The sequence below is a fragment of the Mauremys mutica genome, chromosome 5 (genome assembly GCF_020497125.1).
Source record: "Mauremys mutica isolate MM-2020 ecotype Southern chromosome 5, ASM2049712v1, whole genome shotgun sequence".
Taxonomy (NCBI): Eukaryota; Metazoa; Chordata; order Testudines; family Geoemydidae; genus Mauremys; species Mauremys mutica.
The window spans coordinates 128,263,676-128,282,337 of record NC_059076.1 but is presented as its reverse complement, the minus strand read 5'-3'; the positions used below and the strand labels follow the sequence as shown (position 1 = coordinate 128,282,337).

The 18,662-nt window shown below is 36.9% G+C and overlaps 1 protein-coding gene across 1 annotated transcript in view; it reads right to left on the bottom strand.

The window, feature by feature from the left end:
* The window catches only part of RNF212 (ring finger protein 212), a 32,114-nt gene that overhangs the window by 4,588 nt on the left and 8,864 nt on the right, over positions 1-18,662 (bottom strand). Inside the window, exons 3-11 of the mRNA XM_045017605.1 lie at positions 17,310-17,384; positions 14,007-14,063; positions 10,555-10,613; positions 9,542-9,606; positions 9,384-9,444; positions 8,046-8,091; positions 5,385-5,448; positions 2,656-2,728; positions 1,245-1,441 (exon numbers count right to left, since the gene is read on the bottom strand). Coding sequence (XP_044873540.1) covers positions 1,245-1,441; positions 2,656-2,728; positions 5,385-5,448; positions 8,046-8,091; positions 9,384-9,444; positions 9,542-9,606; positions 10,555-10,613; positions 14,007-14,063; positions 17,310-17,384 — 697 coding nt within the window. The remainder of the gene's footprint in view (positions 1-1,244; positions 1,442-2,655; positions 2,729-5,384; positions 5,449-8,045; positions 8,092-9,383; positions 9,445-9,541; positions 9,607-10,554; positions 10,614-14,006; positions 14,064-17,309; positions 17,385-18,662) is intronic.

The window sequence follows — 18,662 nt, the reverse complement described above, 5'->3', positions numbered from 1 at the left end:
TGAAGGGGCATACAAATGTTTAGCATGTCTGCTATGTAAATACCTTGCAACGCCGCCTACAAAAGTGTCATGCGAACTCTTTTTCTCACTTTCAGGTGACATTGTAAATAAGCAGCAGTCAGCAGTATCTCCCGTAAATGTAAACAAACTTGTTTGTCTTATCAGTTGTCTGAACAAGAAGTAGGACTGAGTAGACTTGTAAGCTCTCAAGTTTTACATTGTTTTGTTTTTGAGTGCAGTTATGTAACCAAAAAAGCCCTACATTTGTAAGTTACACTTTCATGATAAAGAGATTGCACTACAATACTTGTATGAGGTGAAATGAAAAATACTATTTCTTTTGTTTATCATTTTTACAGTGCAAATATTTGTAATACAAAATAATATAAAGTGAGCACTGTACACTTTGTATTCTGTGCTGTAAAAGAAATCAGTGTAATTGAAAATGTAGAAAAACATCCAAAAATATTTAATAAATTTCAATTGGTATTCCATTGTTTAACAGTGCAATTAATCGCAATACATTTTTTTTAACTGAAGTTAATTTTTTGGAGTTAATCATGTGAGTTAACTACAATTAATTGCCAAAAAGGTCAGTGGTAGTAACTTCTTATTATAGTTTTTTGCCTTGGAATAATTACAGATTTCAAGGGATTAACTAAGGGAAAAAGAAATACATTAAAGTTGTCATCACAATAGTAACAAAGAGTCCTGTGGCACCTTTTAGACTAACAGATGTATTGGAGCATAAGCTTTCGTAGGTGAATACCCACTTCGTCAGACTTATGTAATGGAAATTTCCAGAGCTCTGACGAAGTGGGTATTCACCCACGAAAGCTTATGCTCCAATACATCTGTTAGTCTATAAGATGCCACAGGACTCTTTGTTGCTTTTTACAGATCCAGACTAACACTGCTACCCCTCTGATACATCACAATAATGTCTACTAAATTATTATATAGATTGAATTTTTCAAAACTGGGACTTCACTTAAAAGCAAATATTAAAATTATTAGATTTAAGATTTTCTATATCTTTATTATAATATGATTATACAAATTAAAAAAAAGGTATATTCTCAACTACTCTAAATATTGTATGGAAGGCTCACATTGTGTTGATATTATACCCCAAATTTTCCAAAATTATAACTTGTTCATTGCATAATCAATAATTTATATTGTACCTAGAAAACTTTTCAAGGCAAATAATTTAATTTTGATAATTCATAGAATTTACTTGCCTACATGTTGCCTCTGTAGAAGACTGGAGATGGTGATTGGATGTCTTGTTACAGATGCCTGTGAGGAAGGTGGTGTACATGCATACAACTGAGGAGTTCTGAAAGCAGGAGTATCCCATAAGCCTATTCTAGTACTTTGTGAGCCAGATGATGAAGAGAACGAATGTTCGTTATGTGGTATTCTTACTGGTGTTGACCTGTTAATGCAATCAGTGCAGTGAAAAGATCTGAGGTATTTTTATACTTCAATAGATTTCAAAAATTGTTGAAGAAATTCTCAAAGTTTACATTTTAAAGGAAAAATGTATTATCAGTTATTGCACACTACACGTGTATTATTTATCAGAATGTTAGACTGTTAGGTGACATTTTTTTTCAAACAACTGAAAGACGACAAGGGAGAAAGTGATGAAAGAGGAAAAAAAGACATTTTTATATTTGTATTATGTATTTTAATATCAATCTGAAAATTTATAATAATATGAAATTAATAGGTAGCAGGTTTAAAACAAACATAAGGAAGTACTTCTTCACACAACGCACCTCCAAAAATATAACTGGGTTCATAAAAGAATTAGACAAATTCATGGAGGATAGGTCCATCAATGGCTATTAGTCAAGATAGTCATCTTCTGGGGTGTCCTCCAAGCCTCTGACTGCCAGAAGCTGGACTGGATGACAAGTAACAGATCACTTGATAATTGCCCTCTTCTGTTCATTCCCTCTGAAGCATCTGGCACCAGCCATTGTGGGAAGACAAGATACTGGGCTAGATGGAACATTGGTCTAACCCAGTATGGCCATTTTTCTGTTCTTATGATTCAAAACTGTGGATGCAATGCACTTGCATGGTCTGGAACCATATCACATTGTTCTGTGATTTCCACAGTTCATGCAAATTAAAAAAAAATGAGGCTTGTCAATACTTGGATGAGAAACTTCAAAGCGAGATGTAGGTGCTGCAGGAAGGGGTTCAGGTGATTCAGTGGGTAGCACTGTTCTCTCTGAGTAATTACAGAAGCCATATCCCAAGTATAATGAATGCAATATTGTGCTGGTGGAAGTGTTGCCTTTCAGATGAGACATAAAACAAAGATTTTGGCCACTTTGTTTACATTAGAGACAGATTTTTGTGTGAAAATACCATGATTGAAGGTGCAAACAGATATATATGCTCTAACTACCTGTGCAAATTTTGGAACCCATAGTTTCAAAATCAAGCCCTCCAACAAGAATAAAAACATGTATAAATTACAGTTAGCTTGCACAATATCTTTTCTTTTTTGGAAAGGCAAAATACACAATACAGCCTTTACACTATATATTTATTATGAGGAAAGGCAAGATTTAATTTCATTCTCTTTAAAAAAAAACTGTAACATCTTGAAAAGCATGAGCTGTATCTAGTTACCTTAGAGATCCTGCTATGCTATTTTGACTTGCTGTTAGTCCTGATGATTGATAACCTTTATAAGAAATACTACCTATAATGAACAATAGGTTTAAAAACAATATTAAAAATTATGTCCTCCCTTTACTGAAGCTATCCTTTTTGGGGACAAAAGTAAGAATCTTAGTTTATATACTTTGGGCCAAATTCACCACAGGTTTATGCCAGGTGGAGAGCGCTGATGACAAAAAGTGAAGGCTAGAGGTAGGCAGTTTCTGGCTGCAGTAAGTGACCACAACTAGTATGTGTATGAGGGAGTAACACAGTCTTAAAATTGTGTAGAGCTGTGTGAATAGCTAATTTTTCACTTCACTAACTATATCAAAAATTTAAAACAAAATTTTATTTCAGTTGACCTCAATTTTTTTTGCAGTTTTTCAGTAAATAAAAAAAAGTTTAAGGGTTTTTTTTCAATTGAAATAATCTGAGAAATTCTACATCAATTTGTGAAATGTTGACCAACCCAAATCTACATATTTTGGTAAAAAAGACGTTTTGGCTGAAAAAATTGGCCCACCACTTTTGTTAGTTTCTTTTTCCTGCTGTTGTTAATTAAAATATTAAAATAGCATCCACCAAGCTGCTAACCCATTAGGGGCTCTAAACAGGAATACTCCTCCCACCCCTCAAAACAAATAATAAAAAGCGAATCAGGCTCCCCTTGAGCTGCTCAGGGCCACAAGCAATTGCTTAGTGTGCTCATACCTAGTGCTGATTCTGATTTACATTTATGCTCAGTTTTATTATTTAATTCATTTCATGCATTTATTTATATTTAAACATCATGACAAAATGCTTATCCAAAGCTCTATACCAGGGGTCAGCAACCTTTCAGAAGTGGTGTGCTGAGTTTTCATTTATTCACTCTAATTTAAGGTTTCGCACGCCAGTAAAACAATTTAATCTTTTTAGAAGGTCTCTTTCTATAAGTCTCTAATATATAACTAAACAATTGTTATATGTAAAGTAAATAAGGTTTTAAAATGTTTCAGAAGCTTCATTTAAAATTAAATTACAATGCAGAGCCCTCCCGGACCTGTGTCTAGGACCCGGGCAGCGTGAGTGCCACTGAAAATCAGCTCGCGTGCCGCCTTTGGCACGCGTGCCATAGGTTGCCTACCCCTGCTCTAGACATACAGACATCTTGAAAGGAAAAATGTAGCTTTGGAGGATCTGAACATTTAAATAAAATATTAAATAGATTATAAAAATCATTATTGATTACTGATAAGTAGAAATAAAAGTATGTGTATTACAATTACAAAATCATGTGTACTGCACACAAACTAAGGACTCAATCCGGCAAGGTGCTGAACAATCTAGCCCTGATCCTGTGAAAAACTTAAGCATGTACAGAACTTTAAACATATGAGGAATGCCATTGAAGCCCTGGGAGTCTTCACCTTTGCTCCAGCTTTTTTACATCATGTAAAATGGCTAGAGGAGTGAAAAGGGCCCCTAAAAATTCTATATCCAGCTGGTGGAGGATTACCCTGGTGCAGGAACTGCAGAACCCAGCCGTACGGCTGCCTCCTGAGGACTTCCCCAGAAGCTGTGGTATAAGGAAGCATGCTGGGGATAAGGCTGGAGGTGAAAGGGGCATGCTGGAGATGGGTCTACAGGACACAGCACTGTGGAAGATCTGGGAAACATAGCATACCCCAGGAAGGTTTCCATAACATAGACATGCCTCCAGGGTTGTCCAGTTTACCTCAGGGACCTCCCCAATGCCCAACCCCAGAACAACCCAGTATTGGGAAGCTGCAAAGGTGACTTAAAGCCACCATAGCCCAGGGCTGCCCAGAGAGGGGGGGGGCAAGTGGGGCAATTTTCCCGCAGGGGCCCCCACGAGAGATTTTCGGGGCCCCTGGAGTGGGATCCTTCACTCGCTCCAGGGGCCCCAGAAAACTCTAGTGGGGCCCAGGCCCCTGGAGCTTCTTCCGCTCCGGGTCGTCGTCTACAATTCGGCGGCGGGTCCCGCTTCGGCGGTAATTCGGCGGTGGGGGGCCCCCGCCATGGGTCTTCGGGGCATTTCAGCAGCGGGTCCTGGAGCGGAAGGACGCCCCGCCACCGAATTACCGCCAAAGCGGGGGCCCCCCACCGCCAAAGACCCCAGGCCCCCTCAATCCTCTGGGCGGCCCTGCCATAGCCATTCCCCATTCTCACCTCACCCTTGTGCTAGGAGAAATCAACTATTTTGAAGCTTCCAATTTGGACTGTCTTACTTTCATTACCAAGCTTCATGTTTTCCTTTTCACATCAAATATCTGTACTAAGACAATGTTAATCTGTAATAACTAATAAGACAGTATACTAATCAAGTAAAAGGCTGTGCATGCACCACAAGTAAATCACTTCTGTTTCTGAGCACTATATTAGTTTAATTGTTCTCCAACTATTAACAATGGTTATTTAGCAAACATTACTTAGTTTAAGGGAGGTCACCCACTGGCCAAAAAAGATAAGTACTGAGCAGACCACTTCATTTCTGCTTCTTAACTAGCTCCTTCTTACTGGACTGATATCTCCACAATATCTTTTTTACAGGTCAGAGGGCTCAAATCAGCAATCCATCCCTATTCAACAAATCACTCAAGCATGTATTTAACTTTACACATATGCTTAAAACTAAGCATTATAGATATATAATACATTATGTCTAGTCAGGTACTTAAAAAAAAACACCTTACCCATACGTCCATCACGAGGTGGGCTTATCAATGACAGTCTTGTTGGACCAGTCACTGTCTCAGGCTAAGTGCATGGAAAGGTATTAATAATAGAATAATACATGTGCTATTTATTAATGCACTTTAACAATAAATTATAGATATTCTGTAAAACATTAAGGTAAAACATTTAAAATATTTTGATAAATATTGCTCAAATGTGAGACTACGCTTCATGCATAGTGACTTAATGCATAATGGTACAGGTGTATGCAGCATTCATGTAGTTTGAATGTAGTTCAGCACATATATATGCTGCCTTCATTTTCAAAATGATACCCATTCAGTGATTTCTATTTCCCCTCTATGCCTCATTTCTCTACTCAATAGCCCTCTCAGAATCCTTTTCTGGCAACCAGCATTTACAGTAATTCAACAAAATAGCTCTTTTCAACTGGGCATCAGAGATATTTTCATTTGACATATAAGGCTATAAAGCAAAAACTCTCAGACAAAATACTGGAGATAGGGTTGATAGTATATATTAGTAACTTAAAGATAAAAAAATTACAAGACTGTTCAGCCCTTATGTAAGATAAGAACAAGGAAAGATTGGAGGCTAGTGCCACTACAGCAAAAAGTTAAGGTTGTCTAGGTGCCTTAACTGCATTTGCATCCCTTAAAATGTTGAGATTTCTTTTAAGTGTAACCTTAACTCTAAAGTTCCTGCATAAGGATGATTGAGGATGATTACAACATTCTTGTAATGTTAACATATTGGGATTCATTTCAGAACAGATTTCAAGCATTTTGCTATATAACTTGGCAATGGCATGATGTGGCTAAATCCCTAATTATTGTATTCAAAGGATGGACTATTAGAAACTAACTGCTAGAATTTAACAACTAGTGCTTCAGAAAAACATCCTTGTTCTGAAAAACATGCAAGCACTTAAACATGCTGTGATAAATTGGGGGTGGGGGGAAGTAGCTCCCTTTTATGGACACCCAGCCAGACAGTTAGCTATAACATTCTTCTTGGTAGCTGCTCTCTACTTGCTTTACCTGTAAAGGGTTAAAAAGTCTGACTGCATTCATAGGAGAGCATTCTGCATTCTCCCGGAGAGCAGGAACACGGCTGGAACAATGCTGTAAGAGCTTGCACCAGGTATGAAAAATCATCAAATCATACCCAGAAGCTACTTATTTGAAATCCCAGATATGTAAGTAGATCAGGAAATGCCTAGAAAGATGCAATTAGGTTTATCTCTTTTCATAGAATCATAGAAGATTAGGGTTGGAATAGACCTCAGCAGGCCATCTAGTCCAACCCCCTGCTCAAAGGAGGACCAACACCAACTAAATCATCCCAGACAGGGCTTTGTCAAGCCGGGCCTTAAAAATCTCTAAGGATGGCGATTCCACCACTTCCCTAGGTAACCCATTCCACTGCTTCACCACCCTCCTAGTGAAATAGTGTTTCCTAATAGCCAACCTTGACCTTCCACACTGCAACTTGAGACCATTTGCTCCTTTTTCTGTCATCTGCCACCACTGAGAACAGCCTATCTCCATCCTCTTTGGAACCCCCCTTCAGGTAGTTGAAGGCTGCTCATTCTTCTCTTCTGCAGACTAAACAAGCCCAGTTCCCTCAGCCTGTCATGTACCCCACCCCTGGATCATTTTCATTGCCCTCTGCTGGACTCTCCCCAATTTGTCCACATCCTTTCCGTAGTGGAGTGGGGGATCAAAAGTGGACGCAATACTCCAGATGTGGCCTCACCAGTGCCGAATAGAGGGGAAAATCACTTCCCTTGATCTGCTGGCAATGCTCCTACTAACGCAGCCCAATATGCCGTTAGCCTTCTTGGCAACAAGGGCACACAGCTGACTCATATGCAGTTTCTCATCCACTGTAATTCCCAGGTCCTTTTCTGCAGAACTGCTGCTTAGCCAGTTGGTCCCCAGCCTGTAGCGGTGCATGGGATTCTTCCTTCCTAAGCAAAGGACTCTGCTTGTCCATATTGAACCTCATCAGATTTCTCATGGCCCAATCCTCCAATTTATCTACATCACTCTGGACCCTATCCCTACCCTCCAACGTATCTACCTCTCCCCGCAGCTTAGTGTCATATGTTAACTTACTGAGGGTGCAATCCATTCTATCATCCAGAACATTAATGAAGATGTTGAACAAAACCGGCCCCAGGACCGACCCCTGGGGCACTCTACGTGATACTGGCTGCCAACTAGACATCAAGCCGTTGATCACTACTTGTTGAGCCCAACAATCTAGCCAGCTTTCTATCCACCTTATAGTCCATTCATCCAATCCATACTTTTTTAACTTGCTGGCTAGAATACTGTGGGAGACCGTATCAAAAGCTTTGCTAAAGTCAAGATATATCACGTCCACCACTTTCCCCATATCCACAGAGCCAGTTATCTCATCATAAAAGGCAATCAGGTTGGTCAGGCATGACTTGCCCTTGGTGAATCCATGTTGACTGTTCCTGATTTTATTTCTTTATGGCTTGTGGAATCAGCCTTGACACATGCTTAAAAATAAGCATGTACTCAAGCATTTTCCTGAATCAGGGCCTGGGAGTCTAAGAGTTGCTTTATACAGTAATTATCAGAATATAGGAGAACTCAGGTTTGTATACATAGAAATGAACTCACTTTCCTCATTGGGGAAGGTACAGGGTCAACCTCCATGGATTCTAGCCTAGTAATGCAAAATAAATGTGCAAGTTGTAATAATAAATAACAAATGTATTCTAATTAAAATAATATTATTTAAAATTATGTTATATCCTCACATTCATGAATGACAAATAATATATTATTGCAGTATTTATTTTACTATTTTAGTTAATATAAATAAATTAATTTACAGCTCCTTCATTTGTATAGGCAATAATATTATTCTGAAATATGAATAAAATGTGTTGTTTTAAATGATATCAGTTACAGGTTATGAGATATGCTCTGCTCTGAAAACATGGAGAGTTATGATTGGGATTTTGAAAAGAGCCTAAAGGAATGAGGTGCCAAATCCCTTTGAAATTTAATGGGATTTGGGCACCTAACTCTTGTAAGATCCTTTGAAAATCCCAGTTTATGTGTATAAATGAGAGGAAAGCAGATTAAAAACAGCATTAGAATCAGATATGAAAAATATGGCCAATATCTTAAAAAGTGATTAATAATTTGAGGTTCCTAACTTGAGACACATTAAGGGGATCCTGATTTTCAGAAAGTGCTGATCTCCCACACTCTGAAAATCAGACCTCTAAGTCACTTCAAATGGAGCTCCAAAAATTAAGTGTCTCAAAATCAAGTGACTACACTTTTGAAAATCTTGATAAACTTTTAAAGAAATTAATGTTCATTGTATTGTCATGTAAAACTTATATATTAGAAATGCAGATTCTGACATGATATTGGTCTCTCTCAGACCAAAATCTTCTCTGAATTATAAGTTGTGCAATTCCATTAAAGACAGTGTGGGGTTTGCACAGAAATAAGTCCATAAAGAATTTGGCTTTAAATTATTTTAAAGATTGAAACGAAAATATAGGTAGGAATTATGGTCCCAATTCAGCATGGCTTAAGTAAATGCCTAACTTTAAAGAGGTGAGTAGATCCACTGAAATCAGTGAAACTACTCCGATGCTTATTGTTGGGCATATGCTTTAATACACTGCAGAACTGAGACCTATACCAGTAATACAACAATATTTAGTATTTAGCAGATTAAACTAATTGCATCCTGAATTCATTGACTACTGTACCATAAATAGCTGTTGTTCTCATCAACTCTTTAGTCTCACTACTGAGGAGAGACTAGATACTAAAATTAGAATATATATTAGTGTTTGGGCTCATAGCCAACAAGACATGTACTCTTCTAAAGTAATAATACAAAGTAAATATAAGAGGCTTTGGACAAATACTAATTTTAAACCTCTTATTGTTCCTAAGGTTTTCAGTGATAATTAATAGATCTGTACCTACATTTCTGAGGTTGATGGGCAGTGGGGATGAAGTATGTATGGAGAATATCCATTCTGTTTTGCTGAAGGAATTAAAGTAATTAAACTGAATGTTAGAGCAGTGTTACAATCAATGATACATATTTCATAGTTAATGTTTTAAACTAGTACTTCTCTTACTGGAAATGGGATTTCTAACTGTAGAGGAAACTGACGGTTGAGTAGTTTGTTGGGGAGGCCTCATGCTAAATGCAAAACAAAAGTTACAATAAACATAAATTAAACAAAAAATATGTTTGAGTTATATAACTACCATCTATTGCTCTTTTAACATGCCAAAGTTGCTCATAAAAATGCATACGATTAGCTATAAAGTCTATTGTATGTGTATTATATTGTCCACACCAATCCCTCTATGCATAGCAATATCTACTTATGGTAACATCTGGCAGACTATCTTATTAAAAGGCCCAATATTAATGTACAAATAATTGCAATTAACTCTGCAACCTTAGTTTTGTGAATTTCCTTAGGCTTTTTAAATAAAGTTTTCAAGAAAAAATATTGACATGCATGTGTTTATTCATTAACATATCATCCTGCATATGGGATGCAGGAGGCTCTGATGCTAGTGTTTCTGAACTTCTAATGTCCACTGGAATCCTTGTTGAGTACAGAAGCTTTATTCAGAAAACCATAAGTCACATGGAAAACTTGCCAGGCTCATCAGACTTTTTGCAAACATTTCTAGTTAACAAGGTGAAGTTTTAAAAATTGACTTTAAAAGTCCACATCATATAAAAATGCTAGTCTCATAGTACAGCAAGTAATTTTCAAATGTACATCCACTTAGATCTGAGTCATTACCTGGTACAAGCATAAGATATAGACAGCAAAAAAATGTTAACTTCTTAGAATACTTATTGATTTTAATATTAAAATAAGAAGCTTGTTTCCTGTCATGTTATGTTCGTGTGGGAAGAGGTAGGATAACAGAAAACATCCTTCATTCATTCATTTCTAGAAAGCTAAATAATAAATTCATCTACTCACGCAAGTATGCATCATAGGAGAGAGAGGCAAATTAGCATGATTCTTTTTGTATTTTAATTTATATAACTTCTTGTTAAACATGCGGTATTCCAAATACAAAGCATACTTCATACTTATCTTTGCTATGCTAGGCCTCTTACCATTGAATCTGATGTATCTGTTGTGTTGCCTTCTTAAGAGATTCTTCTAATTTTGCAATCTATATGACATAATCAAAGATTTACAGAAATTCAACAGTTTGATTGTCAAATACATCTTTTATAGAGAGTTTACTGACTGAATCACATTTATTCTTAGATACTATTGCCATACCAGTACACGGAAAGAGTCAGCATAGTAGTGAGTATATGGATCTATTTTATTTCTAAAGATCTACATGTCCGTGTTTTTTGGCCGACATAAACTTAAATTTTGATTCTAGAATGCACTGACATGTTACAAAGCTCTGGTAAAGTGATACTGAGAAGAGAGTTTAAAGGAAGTTTGTTTCTATCTTTCTTCTAATTTTTGTCCCTGATATAAAATTGGAGTGAATAAGAATGAAAATAACTGAAAAGGCCCAATATAAAAGTCTTATCATAGATTTCCTTTCTGAGATCTGAAATGCAATTAGCTTTTTAGAGTCCTTCTTTGTACTTTGACTTGATTCAAAAAGAATTTTCAAGAGATACAATAGATTGTATTAAACGCACAAAATACATTAAAAGAACATTATTAAGGTTTGCAAAGTCAAGCACGCTAAAGGTTACAAATCTGCTAATGAACCATGTGCATGTAAATATTATATTTTTTTCAGTTTGCTTTTGTAGATATCTAGGAAATCAAACATTCAATAAAAGCTATGATAAAAGAAAATGATTAAGGCCGGGGGTCTATGGAAAAATAGTATATAATCAGGTTAGGTGTGTCAGGTTAGTCACACAGAGACAGAGGAAAAATGGACGTGAGCAACAATAAAAATTTTATTGGTAAAAAAGGAATGTAGAGTGTCTCCAGCCTTCAGTAAAGATGTGCTGCAGTATTCTTCACACAGCACCACTTATTAATTAAACATTATAATGCAGTGTAAGCTTTCCACCACAACTACCCTTATTTTTTTCTTTTTCTGCTTTTTAACAATTTTAAAACCATGAAACTATTTTTTAAAACCAACTACAAATTTCAACATGTGTCCATCTGCTATTTACTGTCCATTCTTAAATCATACTGTTTGTTTTAACTATACGGTCAGAACGGGTAGCAACTTGGTGACTAAGCTGCCTTTTATTTGCAGCAGTTTTCTCTGGCAGTTCTGGAATACGTGAATCATCTCCTCCTGGTTCTGCATCTGCAGCTTGTAGAGTTTGCTCTGTTGATTGTTCAAACTCTGGAACAAACTGAAGATGTCGATAGTTTCTGTTGAACGCCTCACTATCTGTCTCAATAGAGTATGCCAGGGGTCGGCAACTTTCGGCACGCGGCCCATCAGGGTAGTCTGCTGGCGGGCCACGAGACATTTTGTTTACATTGACCATCCGCAGGCCTGGTCCCCCTGCAGCTCCCAGTGGCTGCGGTTTGCCGTTCCAAGCCCGTGGGAGCTGCTGGAAGCTGCGAGCCGCAGGTACGTGCTGGCCACCGGTTCCCAAAGCTCCCATTGGCTAGGAACTTCGAACCACGGCCACTGAGACCTGCGGGGGGGCCGTGCCTGCAGACAGTCAATGTAAACAAAACATCTCGCAGCCCACCAGCAGATTACCCTGATGGGCTGCTTGCTGAAGGTTGCCGACCCCTGGCATAGACTAAGACCCTAACCTGCATCTCCCCATTCGCCTTGTGGAGTTCAGCTGGGATGCAAAATCATGCACACTGTTTCTTCCAATATGATGGTCTGTCAAAGATGAAGCTCTCTCATGCATGAGGAATTATGATGAAATTCTGCAGTTTCTATTGTTACTCTGACACCACATCAGCTTAGTCACACAGAGACAGAGAAAAATGGATACTAGCAACAACAACTTTATTGTAAAAAAAATTATGTAGACTGTCTCCAGACTCGAGCACTCAGAGATGTGCTGCAGTAATCTTCAAACAGCACCACCTAGTGACTAAGCATGATAATGCAGTTTAAGCTTCCATCACAATCATGTAATTAAAGATTCTATCATAGTGTATATGCATAAATAGGTTGAATTAAGGTTGTACAAAAAAGCTTAATTCTGGCATTTCCTAACTTTGGAGTGTTTGACATGCAACCTTAATGATGTTCTTTTAACATAGTTTTTTGTATATAATTTCCCAGGTTTCTATAAAAGCAAACTGAAAAAACCTCTGCTAATGGAATAACTGGTAGCAATAGCTGGTTATCCTCTGTGACACCCTATACCCTATGTGACACCCTGTACCTCTTTTATATGTTTATTATGATATGTTTTGTAGAAAGTATGCCTTGTGAAGTATTATTTAAAAACTCATAATCTGCTGAACATCATTGTACTATTAAGATGTGTGTAAAATCACTGCATTTACAATTATGAGATTTTTACTATATGATTGTTACTGAAATATACTGCAGTACTGAGTGACTCCCACAAACTATTTTCTCAGAGAAAAAGGCACACTGGAAAGCCAGCAAGGTGCTAAAGAGCCATTGCTTCTTTAATCAGACATTCCCTGTGGCGGAAGGGAGATGTGAACAAGAAAGTTACAATTCATCTGAAGGAAATCTTGGAGTTCACGTACACAATGGAACTGCCTGGCCCTATGACCCAGCAAGGATTTTTCCAGCACAAAAGAGTTGGAGTATAAGAAGGGGAAAAATTCCTCTAGCCACCTCTCTTCTCTCCACCTTATATCACTCTGCTCATAACATCAATGAATACCCAAAGAACACTGAAGTAAGGGGAGTGGTCACAGGCTGAAAGAAAATCCAGCCTGTGAACTGAGAATTGCTTGTAGCATCTGGTGGTCCTCAGAGTTATTCTTTGGAGAGACTTTTGGGAAACTGGCAGATTATAACATCTCTGCTGCCATTTGGAATTATAGACAGTGACTCACCTGTCCATATATTATACCTGCTTTGACCTCTCAATAACTCTCATTTCCTTTTCTTAGCTAATAAACCTTTAGTTAGTTTACTATAAAATTGGCTACCAGCATTGTCTTTGGTGTAAGATCTAGGGTACCAACTTATCTGGGTAAAGTGATTAGTTTATTGGGACTGGAAGCAACTTGACTGCGGTGTGATTTTTCGTGTAAGTAACCATTTCATCACAATGTCCAGTTTGTTTAGGTGGCAAGGTAGACTGGAGAGTCTCAGGAGTCTGTGACTCCATTGTAAGACTAATATAGTGAGCCAGCAGTTCACATTTGTTACTGGCTTGGTGAAATCTAATTATAGACTACACCGCCAGTTTGGGGTGTCTGTCCTGTTTTCTGACAATCTGCCCTGAGGTAAGCATTCATGGTTGTGAACCACTCCAGACACCATGACAGGTGCTAACAACTCCCTCTTAATAAGTAGGAAAGTCCAATCAAAATTTGTTTTCTAAATATAAACAAAGAAATAAGGCACACAAAACAATCCTCTTTCTCACCCAAAGTCAAGCTTAGTTACCTTTCCTCTGTAGTATGCTAATAAGCGTCTTCTGTGTTTTTCTTGAAATTCTGAAATCTAAAAATAAAACTTGTGTAGTAATGGTTTTCAACTAATCATATGGACAAGTTGAAATCACTTCAGTTATAGTACATTTCTACAAGATGAAGGAAAAAGAAACTGAAGTAATTCCCATTTTTTAAATTTTTATATGTATTTTATATAAAACATTTAGGTCCAGATCCAATAAAAACACTCTCCAGTTATACACCAGGGTGGCAACTAAAAACTTGTAAAATGAATATGTTTGAATTTGGAGTGGCCTGCCTAGGAGATTGCCTTATTTTATTGAGTTTGTTTTTAAGACCATGTTCAATGACAAGGGAGAAAAAGAGGAAGTGTAGTTTTCCTACAGTGTTTGCCCAAAATGTATTCAATATAGAGTTAAACACAAACACAAATAAAATGGCAATATAAAACATACTATGTCTTGTAGCTTGTCTTGTTAAAATATAGTCCGAGTGTGATGCATGGCTAGAAAGGGTTTAACATCCTGCAAAATAAATAACCCTCAAAAGACATGTGGGGAGATAATGTTTGTGTTTTTGTGTATTTACATATGTATGAGTAGGGTCAACAATGTAATCAACAGTCCTGTCTTTGCTGTATTCTGATAATTCAGAGACCAAAAGAACATCCTATCATTTAAATGAATTGTAAACATGGGATCTCTCAGTATTCATCTCTCTTTGAAATGTACTGTGAATGGTGGAGGAACAAGTAAATGGCCTTAAGTTAATTCGTATAGCCAAGTACCAGTGACGGACTTCCTTCAAAGTCATCCTAATTACCTTTTGTTCCCTGAGGAACTCTAACTTGTCAAAAGACATGAAATTGTAAAAAAGATCTTTGGGTCCTGATTCTGTCATCTCAGATCTGCTCAGGCTTCATCAGGGGAAGTTTGAGTTGCAAGGCTGAGGTCCCAGTTATGCTGCTCCGCCCTGAATGAGATATTTGGACATTGGACTATAACCTATGAACTATTTCTAAAAGAACTCTTTGCAACTACAAATCTCACCACCTCTGCTATGGATCTGTACCTAAATGAATTGAACTCATGTCTGTATGTATATTGATCTTTTAACCATACTCTCTCTCTCTTTTGTTTTTTAATAAAGCTTAGTTTAGTTAATAAGAATTGGCTGTGGCGTGTATTTGGGTAAGAGCTGGAATATTCAATAACCTCGGACATAATGTGTCTGATCCTTTGGGACTAGTAGAACCTTTTATTTTATATGATGAAATAAAGATTTTCATAAATTGTCATATTTGACTTAGGTACCTGGATGGAGGCCTGAGACTGGATCACTTTAAGAGAACTGTGTTGTTTGGACTTCTGAGTAACCCGTGAAGTAATAAAGAAGCTGTTTTATGATGGCTGGGTAAATCTAAGTATTGGAACATCCATCAGCTTTTTGGCGATTGTCTGCCCCATTCTTTGCAGTTCACCCTAATTGAGTGACCGTAGCTGGCCCCCACTAGGATCCTGGTCACAGTGAGACATCCTACTTAGTTGTTAATACTACTTTAGTCAGTAGTAACTCTTGCTGAACTCAAAGAATAATTTCAAACTACTTGGAAACTGGCATATTGTGGCAAATCTCACTAATATGAAGTATCAGAGTATAAATTTACACACAATAGTATCAGTTTTATTTTTACAGTTGGGTTAAACACATAATATATTTTTCCAGCAGCTGGAAAACTAGGCCATGCCAGGTATATGTTGTTTTTGCTTTCAGAACTCATTAAAAGGCAGTAAAAAGAACATACAACCTAGCAGTGAATTTCACAATCTTTTTTATTAAAATAGCATTTTATTTGGGGCTTGACAAATCCGATTGTCAAAATACTAATGCGGCTAGGATGTGATCTGTAATGGTCAGTGCAGACAGCACTTCTATCGTAGGTGGAAATGTATCTTTATCTTAGGTTTAAGTTGTCTTATTTTTATATTATGTTGTTGTCGTAGTTGTGGGGGAGGGGCGGCTAGGAGGAAGTTCAGTCCTGTCTCTGTGTGCTGGAGTTGTTACTTGCAGTGTTCCAATAAATACTTTTATTTCTATAAGCAAATATTACAATGCCTAGTCTGTGAGGCCAGGCTCATGGTGGGAATGGGTGTAAGATAAACTGTTAACTGTACATATCAGCTGGGCTGGAAGAGAAACGAGTGACTATATGCTAATTTTTTGTGACCGTGTCAAAATGGCATGAGGTGTTTTGGCAGTAAAGTATTAGGCACAGGAAAAAACCAAAGGCTTCGGTTGCTGATCAAATGTTACTGATAAAGAGACTGTGAATATAAAATAGAGGAGAAGCAAAAATAACCAACCTCTCTGTGCCCCTTACAGGGAAAAAAAATATATTGTACAATAAAAAACAGAATTCTAATATATCCGGATCTTGGGCTCAGTACCAAGGCCATGTGCCATGTCCTAAATGAAACTTGGATTTTGTCACATGAAAATTCATTTTCTGGGAAATTAAGAAAGCTAAGAGTTTACTGGAAACTATTGAACAGACATCTGAATAACTGTATTTTGATTCTGACTGTAGTCTTGAAAATTTCTGAATGGATTCTGAATTATGCACATTGAAACATTTTCTATAGACTACTCATCTAGACAGCATCCAAATGCTCACATGAGTTTCTACATCATATTTTCCTTCCCCGTCCCTTTGAAACATTTTTTGGTTTGTATTTTTTTTTTAGCCATAGCATATGGTGCCAACAGTGATTTAAATTTACCTGTTTAATTTCTGATATAGCTAATATTTGATACTTTTGCATTGCAAATATTTATTTGTCATTAAAATAACAAGAAGTAGTGATAATTAGTATGAGATGAAGACAAACAGTAGCTCTGATGCTTTCTTAACCACTTTGGAACTGTGTACTGGAGAAAGAAAATGTGGAAGTTGAACTAGTCATACAATTTTGCCCTTTACACTGAAGTTAATAGAAGCTGCAAGTGGTTAGCACTTTGAAAATCAGGCCACAATGAGTTGGTCAGTCCAAAAATGCCCCAAACCACAAAATGGAACAAAAATCAACTAGCTAAACGAACAAAAAAAACAGAGAAAAGAAATGAGGAAAACTGGAACTGCTAGACCAACAACTATATTGACAAAGGGGAAAAAATGGGTTAGGAATGAAGAGAAGTCAGTTTCTAAAAAAGAAGAAAAAGCACACACACAAAAAAATCTGGATTCTGATTGACAGATGGCAATCAAATCTCGCAAAACAAGTTTTGTAGGACTCACCTGTGTAATTTCTCTTGAATATTTTTTGCATAACATATCTATTCCCATAAACAGTGACTGAATTTCGGGATTTGTCTGCAGAGAAAGAGTAACTAAATGTTACCAAAATTAATGTCTACAATATAGCACTGTAATTTTTTAAAAGACAGAATTAGTGGCTGAAGAAAATGTAGTGGATATCATAATTAGGGTAAAATTTTCAAAAGTATCTTTATGACTAAAGAACTTAGGTTCCATTTTCAAAAGTGACTTATGTACTTAGGAGCCTAAATTTCATTGACTTTTAATAATTTTACCCTTGGTACTTAGAAAAGCTTTAAAATATAGCATTACATTAAATGTTCCATAAACTGATTCATTGAACAGTTGTACATGGATAATAAATGCTAATGCAACAAGTTGTAGGGTGGTATCCAGTAGGAAGATGCAGGGATTAAGTCTGGTTTCATTCAGTATCTTTTTAATATCTGGAAGAATTTTTAATATATTTAAACACTATAGATAATCTATTAAACAAATGTGCTTCATATATCTAAGAGTGAAAATTTAAAAGTGAGAGATTAATATATGAAGAAGTGACAGTTTTCTTATCCTAGAATTTGTAAGTGAGGCCCCTAATATAACACAATGGTTTCCTGACATTTTTAAATATGCTGCATAATTGTGTTCCATATTTTAAGCTCTCATTCAAAAAGTAAATACCTCCATATAGTGGCAAAGAAAACCCTTCCTAATTGGAACTGAGTTTAAAACTGATGTCTGAAGAGCCTGAAACAAGAATTCTGAGAGAAGTGTGAAATATTTTCATTCTTCTGTAAAGGGTGCTGACTCTGAAGCCGAAGGACAAATGGCCTACATAGCCATATGAACTATTTCGGAACTGAGCATTTCAGCAGAAATTACAAGCTAATGTGACTATCCACTATTGTTGGATGCAGTAACATACATTAAACATTTTGTAGTGGGACAGCTACTTGCTGAGGTGGATAACTTCTCCCCCAAATTTTAAGTCAGCTCTGCCCCAAAAAAGTTGGAAAATTAGAGTTCTATACATTCCCCAGTAAGAAAATCTCAGCTGTCTCTTGAATGCCAAAAGAAAAAAGCCACCTCTCACAGTTACTTTGGTGCCAAAATCTCCAGCTATTCCCTACTCCATTATGAAACCTCCTGAGTTTTACTAAAAAACATCTACACTGCAATTAAGTATTTTCTCTTAAGAAAATGTGGTGCATTTTAAAATTTGGGGGTAGTGTATAATAAACGGAACTTAATATCAAAATAAATAACAATACATGATGATAACTTTCTCTGAAATGTTTCTGGTTCTTCTGTGTTCAGGGACAACTAGACAGG